Source organism: Poeciliopsis prolifica, unplaced genomic scaffold (genome assembly GCF_027474105.1).
Source record: "Poeciliopsis prolifica strain line A6 unplaced genomic scaffold, Auburn_PproV2 SCAFFOLD003, whole genome shotgun sequence".
Taxonomy (NCBI): Eukaryota; Metazoa; Chordata; class Actinopteri; order Cyprinodontiformes; family Poeciliidae; genus Poeciliopsis; species Poeciliopsis prolifica.
In genome coordinates this window covers 15615047-15634002 of record NW_026562378.1, presented here as the reverse complement: position 1 = coordinate 15634002, position 18956 = coordinate 15615047, and the positions used below count along the sequence as shown (strand labels likewise).

Sequence of the window (18956 nt, the reverse complement as noted above, 5' to 3'; positions counted from 1 at the left end):
TTATTCAGATAAGCACTTAAGAGGCCTGTAGTAAGTCTGGAAGAGCAGCAGCAATCCTCACCGTATGTGGGATAATCTGTTGATGCAACAATTGGTCACTTACTCTAACATTTTGACCGTTATGAAAGAGTAGCAAGAAGGAAATTGTTGTGGATAACTATATGTCATGAAGATTAGGACATGGGAAAAATGTAAAAGAAGATGCTGTGGTCAGATGAGACCAAGCTCGTCTCAGGATGAAGGCAAAATGCTATACGCACGGCAAAACACTGACCAAAATGCAGATAAGTAAAATCCTGAATCTGTGGAAAAATTAGATTATGGATGTTAACACAGATGCTCCCAGTCTAAATTTACTTTGAATTCCTTTTCAAAGAAGAATTTTTAAACATTTGATTCTACAGGTGTGCGTAGGCCTTAAAATATGTGGGAATAGTTTCAGCAAAACGCAAAAACTGCAGCATTTTGCTATAGTTTAATGTTAAACTACGTTTTCTTTTTCTTCCAACTCGCCAAATTGGAACTTTTTTGCGTTTGTTCTATGTCCTAAAGTCCAATAAAATGTGACAGATGTTCTTTTGAAAGGCACTGTAAATTCTCTAAGAGAAAAATTAAATTATTTTTTTTTTGTGGCAATAAATATGGAAATTACAAAAATTCTGCTTATCTTTTTCAATTTGCAGAGTTCATTTTTTTTCTTTTCTCCTCTCACCCACAACACACATATGAACTTCAAAAACACCTGCTGATTCTCTTCTATTTTGCTGCCAGACTCTTGCTCTGACTTCACCTGCCAGCTGCTAAAGGACATCAAGCTGTGATAATTGGCCCAACTATCCATTCGCAGAGCGATCCTGTCCTCTCCCTCATGCAGACAAGGGAATAGAAACATGAAAGTTTCTACTTTTAGTCTGTCCTCTCATCTCCCCAGACTAATTGAACATCAATTCTAATTCCATAGACCATTAGGATAGGATAATGACATCAGTCACCAGGAGTTTGGCATGCATTTTTTTTCTTTCTTTTAGGTCATTTGGCAGAGCTAAGCAAGGACAAATGGAAACCAGTCCAAACACAAAAGTAAATTAACTGAAAATTGGAAGGACTCTTCTCTTGGAATATTATTCTCCTTGAGCAGAGAAAAAGAAATGTTAGATAAATCCTCGCCAGTGATTTTACTTTATAATAAATTCCAGGTTCCTCCCAGTCTTTTTAATGCATCTCATATTTGGATGGCAAAATAGCCTCGGCACTGGGAAAGACTTTGGGATTATGTGCTGACAATTTTGTTTAAATTGCAGAACTTCATGCCCCACTGAGTCCCACATAGTGCCAGTCAAGTACGCTCTACTACTGTCAACAGTTGTGCAAATCTTTCATATACAAGCAAATACTTGGGCACTGGATCAAAATCTGTTGCAGTGCAAAACCTTTCGTTTGATTAATGCCCCAGATTACAGTCACACTGAGCAAAAAATAAAAGAACGTTGTGGTGATTTCGACCAATCAGTGGAAAATGGTCGAAATGTGGAAATGCTGCAAATGTGGAAGCAATTTTGAAACCTTTGCATGTGATCTATGTTTGATATCAACATAGACATCCAAGCGATCCTTCTTTCCAAGGACAAATGGACCAACAGTGACCACAAAAAAAGCTGTATACACAACAGTTTGCATGATTTCTCTTTGGGAAAAAACTGCAGTTTTATGCTACAATGTAAATAGACAGTTATATGCTTTTTTTCATCCCTCCAAAACAAAGATGATAAAAAGTGTACCTTAGCTCGAAAGCTCCCTCGTTAATAAACTCCGGAGGTAAAACAGGGGGATTTTTCACAAAATCTGCGATCATGGCTCTTACGTTGCATACACCGATTAAGGAAATGTAACTTGGAACCTGTACATAAATATGCATACAGCTGGACTATGATGAGGTTAGCCTTTATAATGTGACACCAACATGTGATCTTCAACACCTTGTGCATACTCTGCAAAACTATTGCAGAGAAATAGTTTGAGTAATATAAGGAAAATTTTGTAACAGTACACAACAAACTATAGTAGATTTTATTACTATTTTATAGATGTAAAGTAGTAAAAGACTGAAGCATTTGTTTTTGAGTTTTCTTTAGTGCGCATTTTTATAGCACAATTAAAAAACCGTGACCTTAAGTTGCTATAAAAATGCTTGCTATATCAAAAATAACTTGAACAGAATATACAATTTCATGCCTTAAAATTGGCCTTTGTCTCTTTAAGAAGCTCCTGCTCTTTCTGACACTTCAGCATGTCATCACAACAATGTCCTACATTACCCATTTACAACTATTCTGGACTGATAAATAGTTCATACAATCAGCCCAGCAGACACAGAACTAAGTGTTTGCTAATTGCTGCTGCTAGTCTGGAGGAGTTGAATGAGGAAGGCTCAGGGGAAGAGTGCTCTGAGGTGGAAGCTCAGCTGAAGACTGCAGATCCAGGGAGATAGCTTTGGGTAACGTGGTGTTGCTGGCAGCATAGGATAAATGGTACACAACAACGGCAAATAGACAAGTTGAACACAAAAGTAAAAAAAAACTTATTAAGACAGTGTCTCTGAATGCAAAAGTCATCAATTAAATGTTTTGAGAAGATTCTTAAATTCAGGAAAAAGAGATTATTCCACAACTCTACGGCAAAATTCCAATCTGAAAGTTTTCACTTGCATTGGATATTTGAAGTAAGCAGAATGTAAAAATCAATAAAAAAAGAAAGGTTGTCATTCATCCCAGTGCAGTAGATCCAGATTAATTTAGTTTTGAGACTATGCAAACTCTTAGCTTTTGGTTGAGCAGTTTTTTGTGATACAAATGTACGTTTTTGACATAATTGCATAACTAAGCAGAACCACAAAGAAGTTAGTTTTACAACAAATACAAACATTTCCATATAAAATTACTGTAGGTTTTTGTAAAGCCTGAAAATGTAGCTTTACTGCCTTGTCTTCAGTGACAAGCTCCACGTGTTGCAATTCACTGGAAAAGAAATATTACTTTAGTCATCTGAAATTTAATTTACATCTGGCACAAGCAACTATATCAGCAAAATCCAACATCTATCTCTGCTGCTTGTCCTTAACTACAGCTGCAGTTTTGTGTCCACATTATGCTCAGATGAACTGCCAGCACTGAAATCAAACCCACAGACACCCACAGAACAAAAACTGTTCTTCTAAAGAATGTGGATTCAGTTTTTTATGAAATGTCACAAGGAAGGCAGATTGTTATAAAAACATCCATTGCTGAACAGTAAAACATCACTGGTAGGATATTCAAGTTTATTTACCAAAAAAAAAAAAATGTTCAGGAGACAAAAAATCCTGATTAAAACACATGGTTCAGAAGTATTTTTCTTCAAAAGAAAACATTTTTGGGACAATCTGAACCACTGCATACCATGAATGATCAAAACAAGAAAGAATGATATTGTGCCACCTAGTGGTAAGCTAATAACTTTACAAACGTACACCAAGAGACACTGATCTTTACAGTTTACTTTACATGAGCACATATAGCAATTTTACCAAATAAAAAATAAATCAGCTTTAAAATAAATCTGTGGCTTGTGTGAAAGTATAAAAAAAGCAGGCTTCTCAAATATACATGGCACAAAAATCAACATGTATTTTTCTGTACAAAATCCATTCCAGGGGAATTTTTTTTGGATAATTTAGACCAGTTTTGCTGAATCTTTTATTTATCTCAGTGTTTCACATCATAAACTGAGAAATGATGTCTGATAGTAAACACATGCTCATGGAGTCTATGCAATTTCTCAAGCGGAGGTGCTCGTCATAAGCAGTTCACATTTTAAAATGAATGTTTATTCAGAAGAGATCACTCAAGTTCCTTAAACCGTGCAAACATGGCTTTGCGTACTGCCTGCTTGTAGGTGTTGTGGTCCCAGGATGGGGACTGGTTTTTTCTTTTCTGTTAGAAAAATGAAAAAAAATAAATAAATAATGCAATTCACTAGATGATGCCTACAAGATGCATTAATCAAAAAGAAGAAAAAAACACTTACTTGGACAGGTTCAGCGCCTAAACCTGGCCTTTCACTAGCTTTGTTTGTGTCCCTGAAGATGAAAAATACAAGACACAATTAAAAAATAATGAATTATCTAGATTATTTTTCATATTTTTTTTTTACACTTTCAACTTCAGTCTACCTTGAGCTTCCAGCCCAGTTGCCATGTTGTTGCTGCTGTTGGTGATGCTGTTTCCGTCTTTTCTGTTCTGGCGATCTGGAAGGTTCTCTGGTGCTTAGCTGTGAAGAATAAACAGCACATTTAACAACATTCACTATCATTTAAAAAGTATGAACTAATTACATGACTGAAAACCTCTCATTTGACAAATGCATACTGACCTGCTTCTCCTGGTTTTCCAAAGCTTCCAGCTCCTTTTTCGACCTCTTGATCTTGAGGTGAATCTCCATGTTTTGCTGTTGAGGGAACAGGCTGAGAGTCAGAAACTAAACACAATCTGATTAGATGCCACGACTTTTTATGTATAGAATATGAGTTAGTACTTTATGGAGATCAGAGAGCTGCTGGTGGCGGATTAGAGCGTCTTTGTTGGGGAACTGTCTCCTGCACAGCAGACAGGCCATTTTCTTCCAGTCTGTAAGTCTGTCCTTCTCCTCTGGCTGGCTCTTCGGAGTGGTTTTAATTGCCTCCTCCTTGTCTTCTTCCACCTCTTCATCGCTTCCAGCTCCGTAGTCTGATGCCAGCAGACCCAACGAGCCCATTGGACGCTAAAACCAAAACAAAATTTAATAAGGAGCAATCGTCACAAACCTTGTTGTACTGTATATCAATTTCCCACAGAGTAATATACCATTTCTGTTTATATATAATGCTAATTATTCTGTATGAGTTTCAGTTTTTAATTGAATTACTTTAACTGAAATTTCAGCTATAACGTAATTTATGAGGATGCAGATGTTTAGGAGAGGACGACTTACTTTAGATTTCTCATCTTTCTTGACAGGAGCAAGAGGCTTCTTAAAAAGATCATCAGCACCTGTGATCTACAGGAACAAAAGAATATTAACAAAACCTCTAGAATGACAAAAAACTATGAAACGTTGAGAATCAGGTGCCAACCTTCCGCTCAAAAATAGCAAAAGCAGCATCCGCTGACTTCGACTGCCTCTTCTCATCGTCCATTCCAGACTTCAGGACAGGAGACGGAGAACGCACCGTTTCTTTCTGACGATTCTGGATCTTTGCCCAGCGCTCCATATCTTTCATTATCTGCAAACAGCAACAGCAGAAGAATTATTGCTCACCTACATGTTATGTAAAATCCACCATGATACGTGATTAAATTACAGGGAACGCTACCTTAACAGCAGCGAGACTTCTTGGTTTCTCATCTTTGCCGTCCTTCTCTTTGTCTTTTTTCGGAGAGTCTTCATCTTCCTTCCTCTCGGGAACGACAGAGGGAGATTGGACGGATCCGTCAGAGCCATCTGCAGAACCAACAATGGGGGCAGCAGAAGCTTGAGGAGGTGCTGAAGGTTTCTTCATCTCTAATGGAGCATCTGCAGCCGGGTTGGAGAGAATGGCTCGATCTTCTGCAGTCATGGTGGGAGCTGGGTGGGAAACCGCAGAACTCCCTCCTGGAACTGGGATGTAGGTTTTTGATGTTCCATCCCAGTACAGGTACTCCTGGGTTTGAGCGTTGTAGAAATACTAAACAGAAAATATAGAAAATTTGGGAATATTTTGCAAAATATTCACCAAAAAAAGCAATACGTGAAAAAAGGGAATTTTTCTTTTCAAAATCTAACAAAACCTTTGAATTTGTGAAAGAAAGATCAGGTTTACATATGTATTTTTAATTATAACCTATGCTGTGAAAGTATCCAAGGTAACTTATTAATGAATAGAAAAATGTGAAATTGATTTCTTGACCAGCATTGATGAAGCAAAATGTTTTTCTGAGAACGTTTTGTAAAAAAGAGAAAGTCTTGAGTAATGCCCACAATGAACAAGATTTGGCTTTCTCTGTTTTCAGCTCTGGAGGACCGACTGCATCAAGGAAATATTATAGATGCCGCTAAAGACAGACGACAACATTGCAAAACCTCACTAAAGCGTAAACAATGAGATGTTTTCAATTAGAAGCTTCATCAGCACCACAGGAAGTAGAAATGCATCACACAGTTTATTTAAAGTACTGCATATTCCTGACAATGTAGACTGGTTTGGCTCTTGACGTCAGTGGAGCTAAAGACAGAACTGCACATATATGTTCTGGATTCTCACCCTTGAGTTTGGATCGTAGTACAGTGTCGTCTCTGGATCGTAGTAGAAGCCTGATGTTGAATCATACAAGTAACTGGACGTGTCTGGAGTTTCAGAACCTGGAGAAAGTTTGAAATTTTAAACGTCTTTAGAATTTAATAGCTGATTTACAATCTAAAGTGGGTTTTATATTTTTATGAATATTACCAACTTTTAATAGTTCTCTAAATCCAGACTTTCTCACCATAGATGTAAGTCTGTGATCCTTCTGGTGGGGGCTGCATTTCACCTGAATCTGTGGGAACATGAAGTCCACCAGTCTGGAGTGCTGGGGCTGCAATAGCAGTTTTATTATAGTCCATTCCCTGCATAAAAAAATGTTAAGTGTCCAAATTTTAGAAAACCAAGCAGAGTCTCAAGTTAGATTGCCATCAAAAAGCTTTTTTACTTTAGTAGAATAATAAAAAAAGTGAACCTTGAATACATGTCTGTTCATTTTGATGTGCATGGTGTACATCTAATGAAAACCCAAGATTCAGTTTCTTAAGATGATTACAATTTTTACATAAAACCAGACAACCAAAGTGACACCATGGCCTTTAGAGCCAGTATTGGTGGTATTGGCAGTGGAGACACATAAAAAATCTTGCCAAAATATAAAATCCACCTGTTCCTAAAGACTGGACCAGATGACAGACATTAAAAGATGAACAGTTGATAGTGTGGCTTGCCAAATCATCTATATAAAAACTATAGAAACTTCCGACTGGAAGCTCAATAACGGTGATAATCATCTATGGTTAAGGAGGCCGTGACATAACATGTCTGCATTAAAAGTCATTTTTAATTATGTTATGTTCAGAATTTGGGATATTTGTACTGAAATAAAACTAAATAAAAATTATAATCGTATTTACAGATCTAATTTATTTGTTAATAGTTTGAAACCTACCAGACTGAGGCTGGGGTCTGACAAAGTAGCAGGATTCATGCCGATAGTCATTAAATCTCCTAGTGGTAAAAATGACATGGTTTGGTATATCAGTACAAAATCTCGTTCAAAAAAAAAAATAAAATCCAAAGAACAGTCACCTTGCATTGCAATATCTGTTGCAGGAACGCCAACCATAGGAACCAGTAGAGGATGCAAGTACTGTGGAGGTGGAGGGAACGGCTGCTGTAATAAAACATCAGTCTGCAAGATTTGGTTAGTTTGTTTTTCCAACAAAATCCAAATATTACACACAGATATCACACAAAACTGAAACAGTCTGAACAAGTTTCAGTTGTCGCTTAATATGGTAAAAAATGAAAACAAGGAATTTAAGACTCTGAATGCAGCCCCTGCTAATGTGCTTATCTGCTCTTATTGTGCACTTTAATCAGTTCACCCATTGTTTGAATATTCTTATTTAACTTTATATAACACAAATTACATGAGCTTGTCTCCACATAAAACTTACTCCTGTCATGGCGTCTTCAGATGGGTGCCCAGCCATTGAAAGGTTTGGTGCATCATAATCTCGTTTCAAACTAAAGCAGAAAGAAAATTTCAAGACAATTCAATAAAAAAAAATTATTGATTAAATACAATCAATCAAATCAAATTAAAATGAAAATTAATAAGAAGAATCAGGGAAATAAATAGTTTTTCAACAGAAGATGGATGAAAATGTAAAACTTCACTCATGGTAACTCACTTTTGGTTCTTGAGAGGTCTTGCGATTTCAGCATGGACTCTGACTCCATCGATACACAGCGGCCTGGGTTTGGTGATAAGCTCCACCAGACGCCTCACTTGCTCGTGGGAGTCCATGTCGACAAAGCAGAAGCACTTTGTTCCAGGGGGCTTTCCCTTCACTAAACGAACGTTTCTCTCATCCAGATACGCAAATGGATCTAAAGATTTTAGGATGGTCTCTACTGTGGTGGTGGGTTTCACATTCTTGATTATCATTGCTATAAAAAGCAAACAAAATGAAAAAACCTTGAGTTAATAGCCCTTATAAAGAACAAAGTAGATAAAGAAATGTAAAAAAAAAAAACTGAAAGAGATATGCAAAAAGTTTAGTTTAACATACTTTTGCTATCTTTGAATACAGACTTGAGATGGTCTAAGATGTGAAGAGGGTTGCGGTTAAGCGACGACTCTCCTGGAAGCTCAGTTTGTTCTTGTTGGTGCTGCTGGTCGACCTGCTGCTGCCATGCCTCTGGGGTCAGGTCAGTGTTACGCTGAAATTGACCGACAGGTAGCTCCTCTACAGGACCCTTGGCGTTTAGGTTTGTCCTCAGATTGTCTAAAGGCTTGTCTGATGGGAGTAAATGTGAGTCCAGGGTTGGAGGTCCTCTGTGATCTGGTTCCTGTTAGAAAAAATAGACAAAAAATAAAAAATAAAAAGGTAAAAAGATTTTAAAATATTTCTCAGTGGGGAAACAGCTAAGTACTGCCTTCTTACATAATGATGAAAATCAATAATACTCACAAGAAGACCTCTTTCACACTCATTTGGCTGGACGTACTCAATAGCAGACGTTCTAGTGCCAACCTTTATGGATCCCTGGAAAACAAACAGGCAATGCAGTTAGAAATCCACCATATCAGTGACCCAGCTATGATGACATCCAGCATGCACTGCACTATGGAAGGTTTTATCCATCCCGTATAATGCAGAGTAAAACGGCTCAGCAGTTATTGGTGTGGAGCCCAGGTCCGCCGCCTTGCCGCACACTAGCCTTTTATCTTCCAGAGTAGGATATCTTCACAGAAGCTAGCATTTCGGGCTCTGGCGTTTGGTGATGTTATTCATCATTTACGCGTCTCCTACTCTACCCATGTGTCAAACAGTTTTGCGATTCATACCATGTCTGACCACAGTAAAAGCTTCTCAGCATTTTTAAAGTTGAAAGAAATATCCTTGGATAGGCCTCAAAAACGTGCAGAACCTAACGCAGATGCAACTTTATTTAGACCATAAGTTAACAAGTCGAGATGCAACGATCTGGCTTTTTCAGGGCGACGTCAAAGATTTGACGATACGGACGATGATATCAAAGAAGATGTGTTGTAAAGCCTTTTGGTAGAACTAGCAGGTTAAACTCAACTGATAGTAGGAGACATGCCTGACATGCATTTGATTTGAAATATCATATTGGTTGAAATACTTGTCAACAGGAACATGTTCTTGATTTTGGTGAATTTCACAACTGTCTTCAGAAAAGAATGAAAACATCTTTTGGTGTTCGACTTTCTTATCACTGATCAGGGCAGATCAAGAGAAAATTGGCAAACTCTGTCCTCTGTCTGCTTGATCTAATAATAAGCTCTCTGAGTTTTACAGTTATAGTTCAAAGCCTGAAATTTATAACATAAGAAAACTATCAATCTTTAAATTGAGATTTCTTATTTCTTTTTGGGGGAAAAATTGGTACATTAAGTTAAGACTGCACCAACTGATATTAACATTAACCATAACCAAAAGAAGATTCCAATTTTCTTTTAAGTTTATTATTTCTAATTGTTATTAGATATTCAGGAGTTTTAAAGACCTTTTGTAAAATAGTTCTCAACACCAAAAACTAAGTTTGCATTTGGATGGCACATGCAAACACAACTTCCCCCGAGAGTCACTCTCACAGCAGATTCTTCAAAAACGAACAATGCCTTCATAAACATCTCCTTCCATCTGACCTTACTGCCTCAAAAGTAAGTCTAGAGCTTAAAGGTTTCCTCAAGAACTACCAAAAAAGTTACAATTTACACTTGAAAATAGCTAACGGATAACAGTGAGGAAGCTGCATCTGCAGTGCCATAGTTCTGTGATAATCACGCAACAACAAACCCCTTTGTAAGAGTCACATTTTGATTTACCCCATTCAAGTTGATTTGGGAAAAACACAGAACAGCTTTCAGAGCAAGTAGATAGAAGCCACTGGAACCAAAGAGGGCAGAGCTTACCCAGCAGCACCGACACGAGCACATGTATGAAATAAGTGATATACCAATAACACATAGCAAACACGGTCATAATCTTCATGCTGGCCGTCCAAATTCATTCAATGTCTTCCATTCTCAAGAAGCCTTCTGGAGCAGATTCTGCTGATGAATGCATTTTTTCAGATTAAACCAAGAGTCCTCCGGTTGCGATGTTCCTCTTGCGATCTGAATTTGTTGTCATATGAGAAATTGTACCTCGATCACATCCCCATCATTGAACTTACAAATTTCTGATTACCTCTAGAGGCAGATAACATCAATTGCTCAAGCAATTGCTCAATTGCGTTGACATAAATAATCACAAGGTATCCAGAACATGTTTAAGTCATGCATTGTAGATATGGTCCAAGAGCAGTTCAGTTCAAGCAATTAACGGTCGACTCGATCCACGTGAAAAACCTGAAAATGGAAGCCAGCTGCAGCCATCAATACAAGTCAGTCCACCAAGTGGCTTTTATAATGCCAAGTAGAAGTTGAGTAGAAATAATAATAATAAAAAAAACAATGATCACAAGAATAATTAGAATAAAGGCAATCAAAACTATTGTCCATAAGGTACAAAATGCTTGAATCTTAAGACAGAAATTCTGGCTTATCTGCAGAGCATCCAGATAAATTGGACAAAAACACAAAATTACAAAGTGCTGCAAGCAATCCAAACAAGGACAAAAACAGACTCGCTATGCTGAAAACCTTGAGCGCAGTTTGAAACAATTCAAAAGCTCAGAAAAGATGGAAAGTCAGAGCATCTGCGTTTAGAAAAGCGCACACCTGCACCGTACCCGTCAACCACATGAAAACCACAGCAGAAAAAATTTAATTTAAATTTATCCAACTGAAAACCAAGCACAGCCATTTTAGTTTTCAATCAGCAAAACTAAAATTCCATACAAAACCTGGGGAAAATAAAAAACAAACTAAAGTTAAATATAATCTAGGACACAATGAACTTCTTGCCCAATGAATCTAGAAGATTTAAGACTTTAAATGCCACTTAAGAATTTTAAGCATTAGCTTTCACAAACTCTCAGCTTTTACTAGCCAACTAAAGCAACAAAATATAGAGCTGCAAAAAAAATGATAAATTGCTGATATTTCCTTAAACAAAAAAGACTAGAGAAAAACTTTCTTAGTCGGTTTCCATTCAACCTTGTTTAAGAAAACAAAATGTTCCACCTTAGTCTGAGTTTAGATTATTCAAACAAAACAGGGAGCTCAGCTTCACATTAGAGTGCACTTGGACACATGAAACCAACATTGCAGAATCAGTAAAATGACAAAGGCATCCAAGTAGTTCATTGAGTACAACTCAAACTCCCGCTTCAAACATCAGTCTGTCAGGGTTTCTATCAGGAGAACATTTAGCATTACTTTCAACACTCTATAAAGCCAAAACCAAGTCACAAAAAAAAAAAAAAAATAAAATTTAAAAAAAAAGAGAGAAACATGTCTGAAATGGGCTGTTTCTTGCCTGGCCATTGCCATTTTACACGATTGTGCACAATTCTCATCTCCCTTCAGTGCTATTTTTGGTATTTCTCCCATCAAGCTTGATTTCTCTGGTTGAATTTCAAAGATTAAAAGCTGCCTCGTTCAGCTCGGCAATTCCCTCTGAACAGTATAGGATGGTTGCGTAAAGCACAGGCAATTTTCAGTAAGATTCATACCGTCGAACTGGCACATTTTATACATCCCAGGCAAACCTTAGCGATTGCGTAAAATTTAAAACTTCAACGATGTCCATGCCTCCAGGAAGAAATTGTTTCTCAATAGCCAAGGGTCCAAACCCTCAGTATGGAGCAAAGTGCAGAACAAGTGATGGTTTTTACCAAGCCAGGTTGTTGGCGTCATACTGATAACTTATATCATATGGCTAAACTGAGGAAAAAATTTAATGTTTAAAAATCCATGAAATCCTAAAATTAGAAAGGTTCACTCTATATTTGTAGACGACGTATTGTTCAATAAGCTGGCTGGATTTTCCAACACTATGCTATAATAAAGGCATGCCGTAGCATTATAAGGACTGATGTTCAAAAGAAATGCTGCCTCTGAGCACTGCTTAAAACTTGTGACAGATGAGTTTGCGTCTCAGATACTTTACACAGCAAATACCTCTTACTTTTGTTATTTAGCTTTTAAAAAAAGTGTTAAATTGAGAAACTATTATTAATGTTGAAGTCTCAGGTGCAATAAATGGGGACTATTTTCTGTTTCATGACGAAATCCTTGTTAGCTAGTGTGCAGCTAAAATATGAGAAGTTAGCTCTGTCAAGCCAGGTTATTCCTGAAATTACTGAATAACAACTTCAGTAACATGACTTTGTGGATATATAATGATGATAGCAGGATATTTAGGATCAACATTTTGGATTAAAGTCCCTTCCCAACACCCCAGCTACTGAGTGCCCTCTCAACCCCTTGTAATCCAGATGGGAGAGACAGCCGTCTCAGAGTGACGAGGATGGGCCACCTTGTTGGACTCCATGAAGTGGACTGCATCCTCGAGGTTTAAAAACTCCACATAGGCCATATCGTAGCTGTAACCTGGGGACAGCATTTGAAATACAGATGGGTTTTTGTTAGTCAAGGTCAGAAATAGAAAAATAAGCATTCGTGAAAACATCGAGATCATTGAGAGTGCATTTTCACAGATTAACTGAAACACATACCTTTTTGAGACAACTTTTGTTTGATTTATTTTTTCTGGTTACTAGGCCATTTACTATAGCTTAGATAACCAAGACAAGTCACTGGGTTCAAGATTCCCAAACAAATGGCTGTAAATGTTTGCATGGTGTGAACGAAAGATAGTTCAATGGCGTTTGGAAACATCAAGATGGAAATATGAACTTAGGACATCTCCTTTAATAAAAGACTTGGTCTCATGTAGACATTTGTGGCGCAAATATAAATGAAGTTTTACTCTACAGCACTTTTTCTGTTTTACATACAACGAACATGAACCGTGCGGTATCGAGACAGTTTTTGTTTTTTGTTCGGCAAGATTTGTTTTTCGATAATGGATATTCCTTCTATCCCAGATCTTCTGTGACAACACTTAATATCACTCCAAAAGTTGCCAGTAAGGAAACCCTCTCCTAATCCCCAAATGAGTTTTCCTCAGATAACAAAGGTTGGCAGAACAGGATTCCCCTGAAACATATTTTCACTGAGCGAGTTCACAGACACCACCAACAACAAAAGCAACCAAGAAAACAAAACAAACAAAACAAAAAAAGGCGAAGTTTCACATTTTGTTTCAGCGAAATATCGAGGGACATATTAGCGATCGACTGCCCCAAACAAATTACAAGGGTAGAACCTTAATTCTTACCTGGCACAACGTTTTGGATTTTTATCCCCTGCATTGGTACGCCATCACGGACCGCGAAGGCTCCAAGAATCTGGAAGGAGAGTCCTAGTTGATAACACCACTCAAGTCTCTGCAATTACAATTGCCCAAATTCATAATGTTAACTGAAAGTTGTACTTTTTTAAAAATTACCTGATCCACTGAGTCAGTCTTTGGAATACCACTTATGGATATAATGTTCGAAACTTTGTCCTTCACTGATGCATTCCTGTAATCTCGATCCTTTCAGAAAATAGTTATGGGATATAAACCAGAACATGAAAATTACAAAAAACAATGTCTTCACAATAACTAGGGCCAGAAAAACCACATACCTGGGAACCAGAATCTGTGAATTTTGAAGGTGTAATTGGATTAGGGTCCTTTACAAATTTATCCGTGGGAGGAAGTTCTTCGTGTTTGTAATCAAACACCCTTCTTGATGCTGTTCTGTAATCTATGTCCCTGTAGTCCTGATCTTTTGCTTGAATTGTGCTGTTGGTTTGGTAATCCTCTTCCTCCCCCAATTTTTCCCTAAAAGGTATTTGTTCAGGCGGGACGTCTTTAATCTCTCTAAAAGGATCACTTAGCTCCTTAATCTCACTTGAAGGTTTATTTTGCTCTTCAAGGTACGGGACTCTTTCATCATGACTCATTTTATTCTGGATATACTTCGGATCCCTTTCTCTGGGCCATTCTTTATCATCTCTACTGCAACGACCTGTTAGAGGATTAGTTTCTGGCATCAGATGATCCTGTGGACCCTTCTTGCCAGGTATCGGTGGGTCTATTGGAGGAAAGTGGTCCCGCTTGTGAAACGGTGGTGGGTTCCTCACATTCACATTGCTGCCGAGACCAACAGGGAAACTAGTATCAGGTCCACCTTTCAAATCTTTTCCCAAAAAAGGATTCTTGTCCTTTTGACGGCTCTTCCATTCTTCGGCGAGAGTCATCTCCTCGCCACTTCGATAATCCATTAGGGGGCTACCGCTTACATCAGGGTAATCTCTACATCCAACAGTGTCTCCTGGACCCTTAAACTCTGGCCTCCGACCAAGAACATCTGGGGGCAGGTCTAATCTTTCCCTTTCAGCTGGATGGAACTCACCTGGACCAAATCTTAAAGGAGAACGGTCCCTATCTCTGAAGTCGACAGCGGGTCCAGGCCGATTCCTGAAGTCCATATCAGATTCAAATTTACCTCTTGGGTTGAATGGTGGCCCTTCTCTTCTATCATTGTCCATGAGTTTCCTTTCATGTGGAGGTAAGTCCATCTCATAGCGATCAGCATCACCAGTACCCCCTGGGTGCCTGTCAGGCATGTCCCTAAATCCATCGTCTCTTTCCATTCGGTCCATGGGAAAGCCTTTTCTTCCATCAATATCAGGCCTGTCAAAGCGGTTCATGTCATTATGGAACATTTCTCTGTCCCTCATGTTTGAAAATCTGTTGTGTGGTTCCCATGGAGGCATACCCCTCCCTCCTAAATCCCTGCCTGGCCCACGAAAACCAGGGTTATCAACAATTTGGTCTCTAATGGAAATTTCAACATGCCTTCTAGGATGGAAGTTTTGATCGTTCCTGGGCATAAAGAAATCTCTGTTTGGACCTCTTCCTCGCATATCACCTTGGCCCATATCATGACCTCTCATGGGAAAACCATCCATCCTTCGCTGGTCCATAGGTGGGAAATCAAACGGTCTTGGGCCCATATGGCCCATGTTCATGCCATCTCTATAATCAGGCATTGGACGATCTCGACCCCAAAACATCTGTCCACGGTGATCACCACTGAAAGGTAAATAAATCTATTAGTCTGCTGATTAATTCGAAACGGACAATTGCTTGGGGTCAACTTGATTTTTTGGGGTTTTTTTATTTGCCAATTTGCTATCCAATTTTAAACCTCAGCATTGGCATTTTGTCACTGTGAACAAACAGTGGTTTTACATATGTGCTTAATTCATATCAGTTTATTTTTTGGTGAAGTTAAGGCTTTTTATGAAATACAGTGGTAGAATAAAAATACTTGCTGGATATATATTTGAATATCATCTGAAAAATCCCTGTATCAGCAAGTTCATTCTTACACAATAACACAGATCACAACCCTTGATTAGGGACACAATATATTGTGAGAAGAAATGTTTGGATGCATATTTGTTCCAAATTCATCCAAGAGTCATGAATGCACATTGTACATGGCAACAAGATGTTCAGCCTATGCAGGAATGAAAATGCTGAAGTACACAGTGAGTGTGAAGCAAATAGAAGAAAATTTAACAACCTTTCAACAAACATTCAGAAACTTGTGGAACTAATTTAAGGAGAAAGTTAAGTTCCTTTTAAACAATCTATGTCGAAATCAGGGGTGGCTAAAGGCCTTTGAAGAGTAATAGAGAATAAGCAAAAGCAGAAAAAAAAAGATTTCAGCTTGGTCTAAAAGTATAAACGTTAGTTATTAACTAACTTTTCTAAAACCAAACTATGCAAAGACGCTATTAGGACAACTCGCTGTCAAAAGCAGAGCAGCACAGTCATTCCTGCATGTGTCTCAGTTTAGAATAATGCGCTTTAGAAACAACATGCTCAAAATCAAGAACAGCTTCAGCAGCTGGGTAAAGATCTATCCACAAAAGTATTCAGAAGAAAACATTTATGACAAAAAAGTTGATTTACCTCATTTACCTCAGCATTGAGGTAAATGAGAAAGCCATCTGCACTGCTGTTGACACCAATTGCTCCATCATTGCCAGACAAAGCAAAGCGTTGAGTGTTGATGTACATTCATTCAGGGAGCAGATGATGTGTGCAGCAAATTTAAAAGAAACAGGCGAAAGCAACAGGTAGGACGATTGGGTTTTTACAGGTCGATGACCAAAGCAAATTAAAAATGAATGCAGAATGGAAACCCAGTGAACGGTTAATGAGATGCAACTTGTCCACGCTAAGGGAACATAAAAGAAAGTTGATTAAAGACATAGATCACTGTAAACACAGATATCAAGGGTTGTGACCTTCAACTTTCAGATGTGTCTTTGCTTCAAGACACCTGAATTAAATAATTAGGTAATAAACAGCACTTGTCTGTATATTGAGGAGCTAATTTAGCCACTGGATTCTGGGTTGTTGCACCAGTGACAAGTGTAAAAATCCTGTACAGCACGCCCCCTCCCCAACCCTGTTGACTGTTTAAAAGTAATACTGGCTACTAGACTACAACACCTGTTGTGCCTTTTATTAGCACTGACTGATGAATGGCTATTAAAATACAACAATCTAAAATTGTGTTAATCAGTGAATGCAACCTCTACCATTGATAACAACACTCTAAGCAACACTGTATAAAGGGAAATCAGAGGCCATTGAAAAGGAAACAGTATTTTCCATGACATTTGTTGTTCATGAAAAACAGAGTGAGAATGATACTTTGAGAACATAAGAAGCAGGCTCAACTTGCTACACCAATGTTAATCTGCTTTTATCCTTTTGAGCTTCTAGACTCCTTTATGGAACATCCTGGATTGGGAAATGTTTTGGCCAACTATTTGTTTTAGAACAGATGCACATTCTCCATGAGTACACACAGGGAGCCTGCTGATTTTACCCATGCTGGTTGCACTAGCCATGTTATTTACTGATGTAGGTTAAATTAAATTTCAAATCATTATAGATTTTCAAAAAAAGTAATACCCTGTTTTACAGCGCTGCCTCTTCTGCTATGAACTAGTGAGTGCTCATAGTTGGGAAACCAAGTTAAAAAATTAATCCTCTTCTTCTATCCAATTATATTATAGTTCTTAAAACAAAATCACAATAGACTAATATCGGTTTCAGCCACACAGCATCATAAACTTGTCCATTCTATCTAATTAAAACGTCAATTACCTTTTGGATTGTTACTCCACTCTGATACAAATAGTATCAGATTAGAGCCTGAGTTGATAAAATGACTACAGAGCAAGTCTGAATAAATCTAATGACAGATGAAAACATTGAGAGGAAGAAAGTTTATTTATGACAACCATTTTTTGTCCCTGCAATATTCAATTAATATCAACATTTCGAAAATGTACCCTCGTTTTGAACAGTCGTGTTAAAAAGTGCCAGCTATGCTTAAGCAAACTACTATGTAAGAATAGAACCTTACAACTGACTGTTGTTTCTAAACACTACATTAAAACAGAAATGCAGTACAAACCAAGCAATGGCATATTTCTTACTAATAACATAAGGTTGCATTAGTACCAAATATGTTTCCTTACCGGAAGGGTGGTCTTCCCCGAGGTCCCGGTCCATCCCACATGTTTACAATTATTCTATATTTAGAAAAAAATAAATATCAGGATCGTTCGAGCTCGGGCGCAACACTTTGTCCAGTGAAATAGCATCCCCAATAAATAACCATAAACCCGGTCACTCTTTAAACAACTGATTTTATCAGTGCAACTTATTTTATTTTAGCATCATCGTTATTTCATGGCACGACGTAGATTCTCTGAAGATGGCTGCAACAACGCCAGCTACGTGACAGAAATGACTGGGGGAGTGACTGTTAATAATGGTGGCCGGCTAACTGTAGCTTCCACAACAAGGCCCATTACAAAAAACACAAGCAGAAAAGCCACACATTACAGCACTGCATTGGGATTCGGAGAAATAGCACTAATTAACACGGATGTGACTTAAGACAAAAAACAAAACAGATTTTTACGTGAACTCAAAGAAAGAAACAAGTCATCCGGTGACGCTTTTAGCTATCATGACAAGCTAACGCTCAATAGTGTTCCTCTGCGTTTAACCTTACCTAAACAGTCTGTACCAAAGGGATTAGACTTAAACATTGCTAATAATATTTAATCTAGAAAACCCACCTTGACTGTTCTTAGGGCTTAGTTTTTAATTAGAAATATTTTCAACGAGTTTCTCGTTGAAAGAACTAAAACAAAAATGGAGACGATGATACTTCTTCTACGTTGAGAATTAATTTTTCCAGCTAAACCTCTTAACAGCGTCACCTACTGGACTGGAGGGTATAAGATAACGCAATGTGTTTTATTTTTGTTTTCCTACGATTTATTTATTCACGATTAACTATTTGGAAAATATTCAGACTTGATTAATCTCAATAAGTTCAAGTATCTGATTTTAGCTTTAGTGTAAATTCTCAGCTAAACTTAAACATTACAATTTTTTCACTTCCTCTTCACTTGTTTTTCTCTCTGGTGTTGCAATTCAAATCCTGGTGCATAACAGATGTTGCATAATTGCAAAAAAAAAAGACAGATATAAGTAGTTCAAACAATAAAACTCTG

At 37.8% G+C, this 18956-nt stretch overlaps 1 protein-coding gene across 2 annotated transcripts; it reads right to left on the bottom strand.

Moving 5' to 3' along the window:
• Positions 1–3218: 3218 nt before the first annotated feature.
• LOC129358447 (RNA-binding protein 6) lies at positions 3219–18603 on the bottom strand. Of its 2 annotated transcripts, none has more exons than XM_055027505.1 (22): positions 18516–18603; positions 17907–17960; positions 13977–15432; positions 13795–13884; positions 13624–13693; positions 12760–12833; positions 8776–8850; positions 8374–8653; positions 7993–8251; positions 7756–7825; positions 7385–7487; positions 7245–7303; positions 6537–6657; positions 6314–6411; positions 5387–5737; positions 5147–5296; positions 5005–5070; positions 4570–4794; positions 4408–4482; positions 4208–4305; positions 4063–4114; positions 3219–3968 (listed from the first exon to the last, which is right to left on the bottom strand). In XM_055027505.1, the coding sequence occupies exons 2-22, from the start codon at positions 17945–17947 to the stop codon at positions 3876–3878; spliced, it is 3906 nt and encodes a 1301-aa protein (XP_054883480.1). In that variant the 5' UTR covers positions 17948–17960; positions 18516–18603; the 3' UTR covers positions 3219–3875. The 2 variants fall into 2 exon arrangements, with proteins under 2 accessions (XP_054883480.1, XP_054883481.1); XM_055027506.1 differs by having other exon boundaries at positions 7385–7469.
• Positions 18604–18956: the final 353 nt, after the last annotated feature.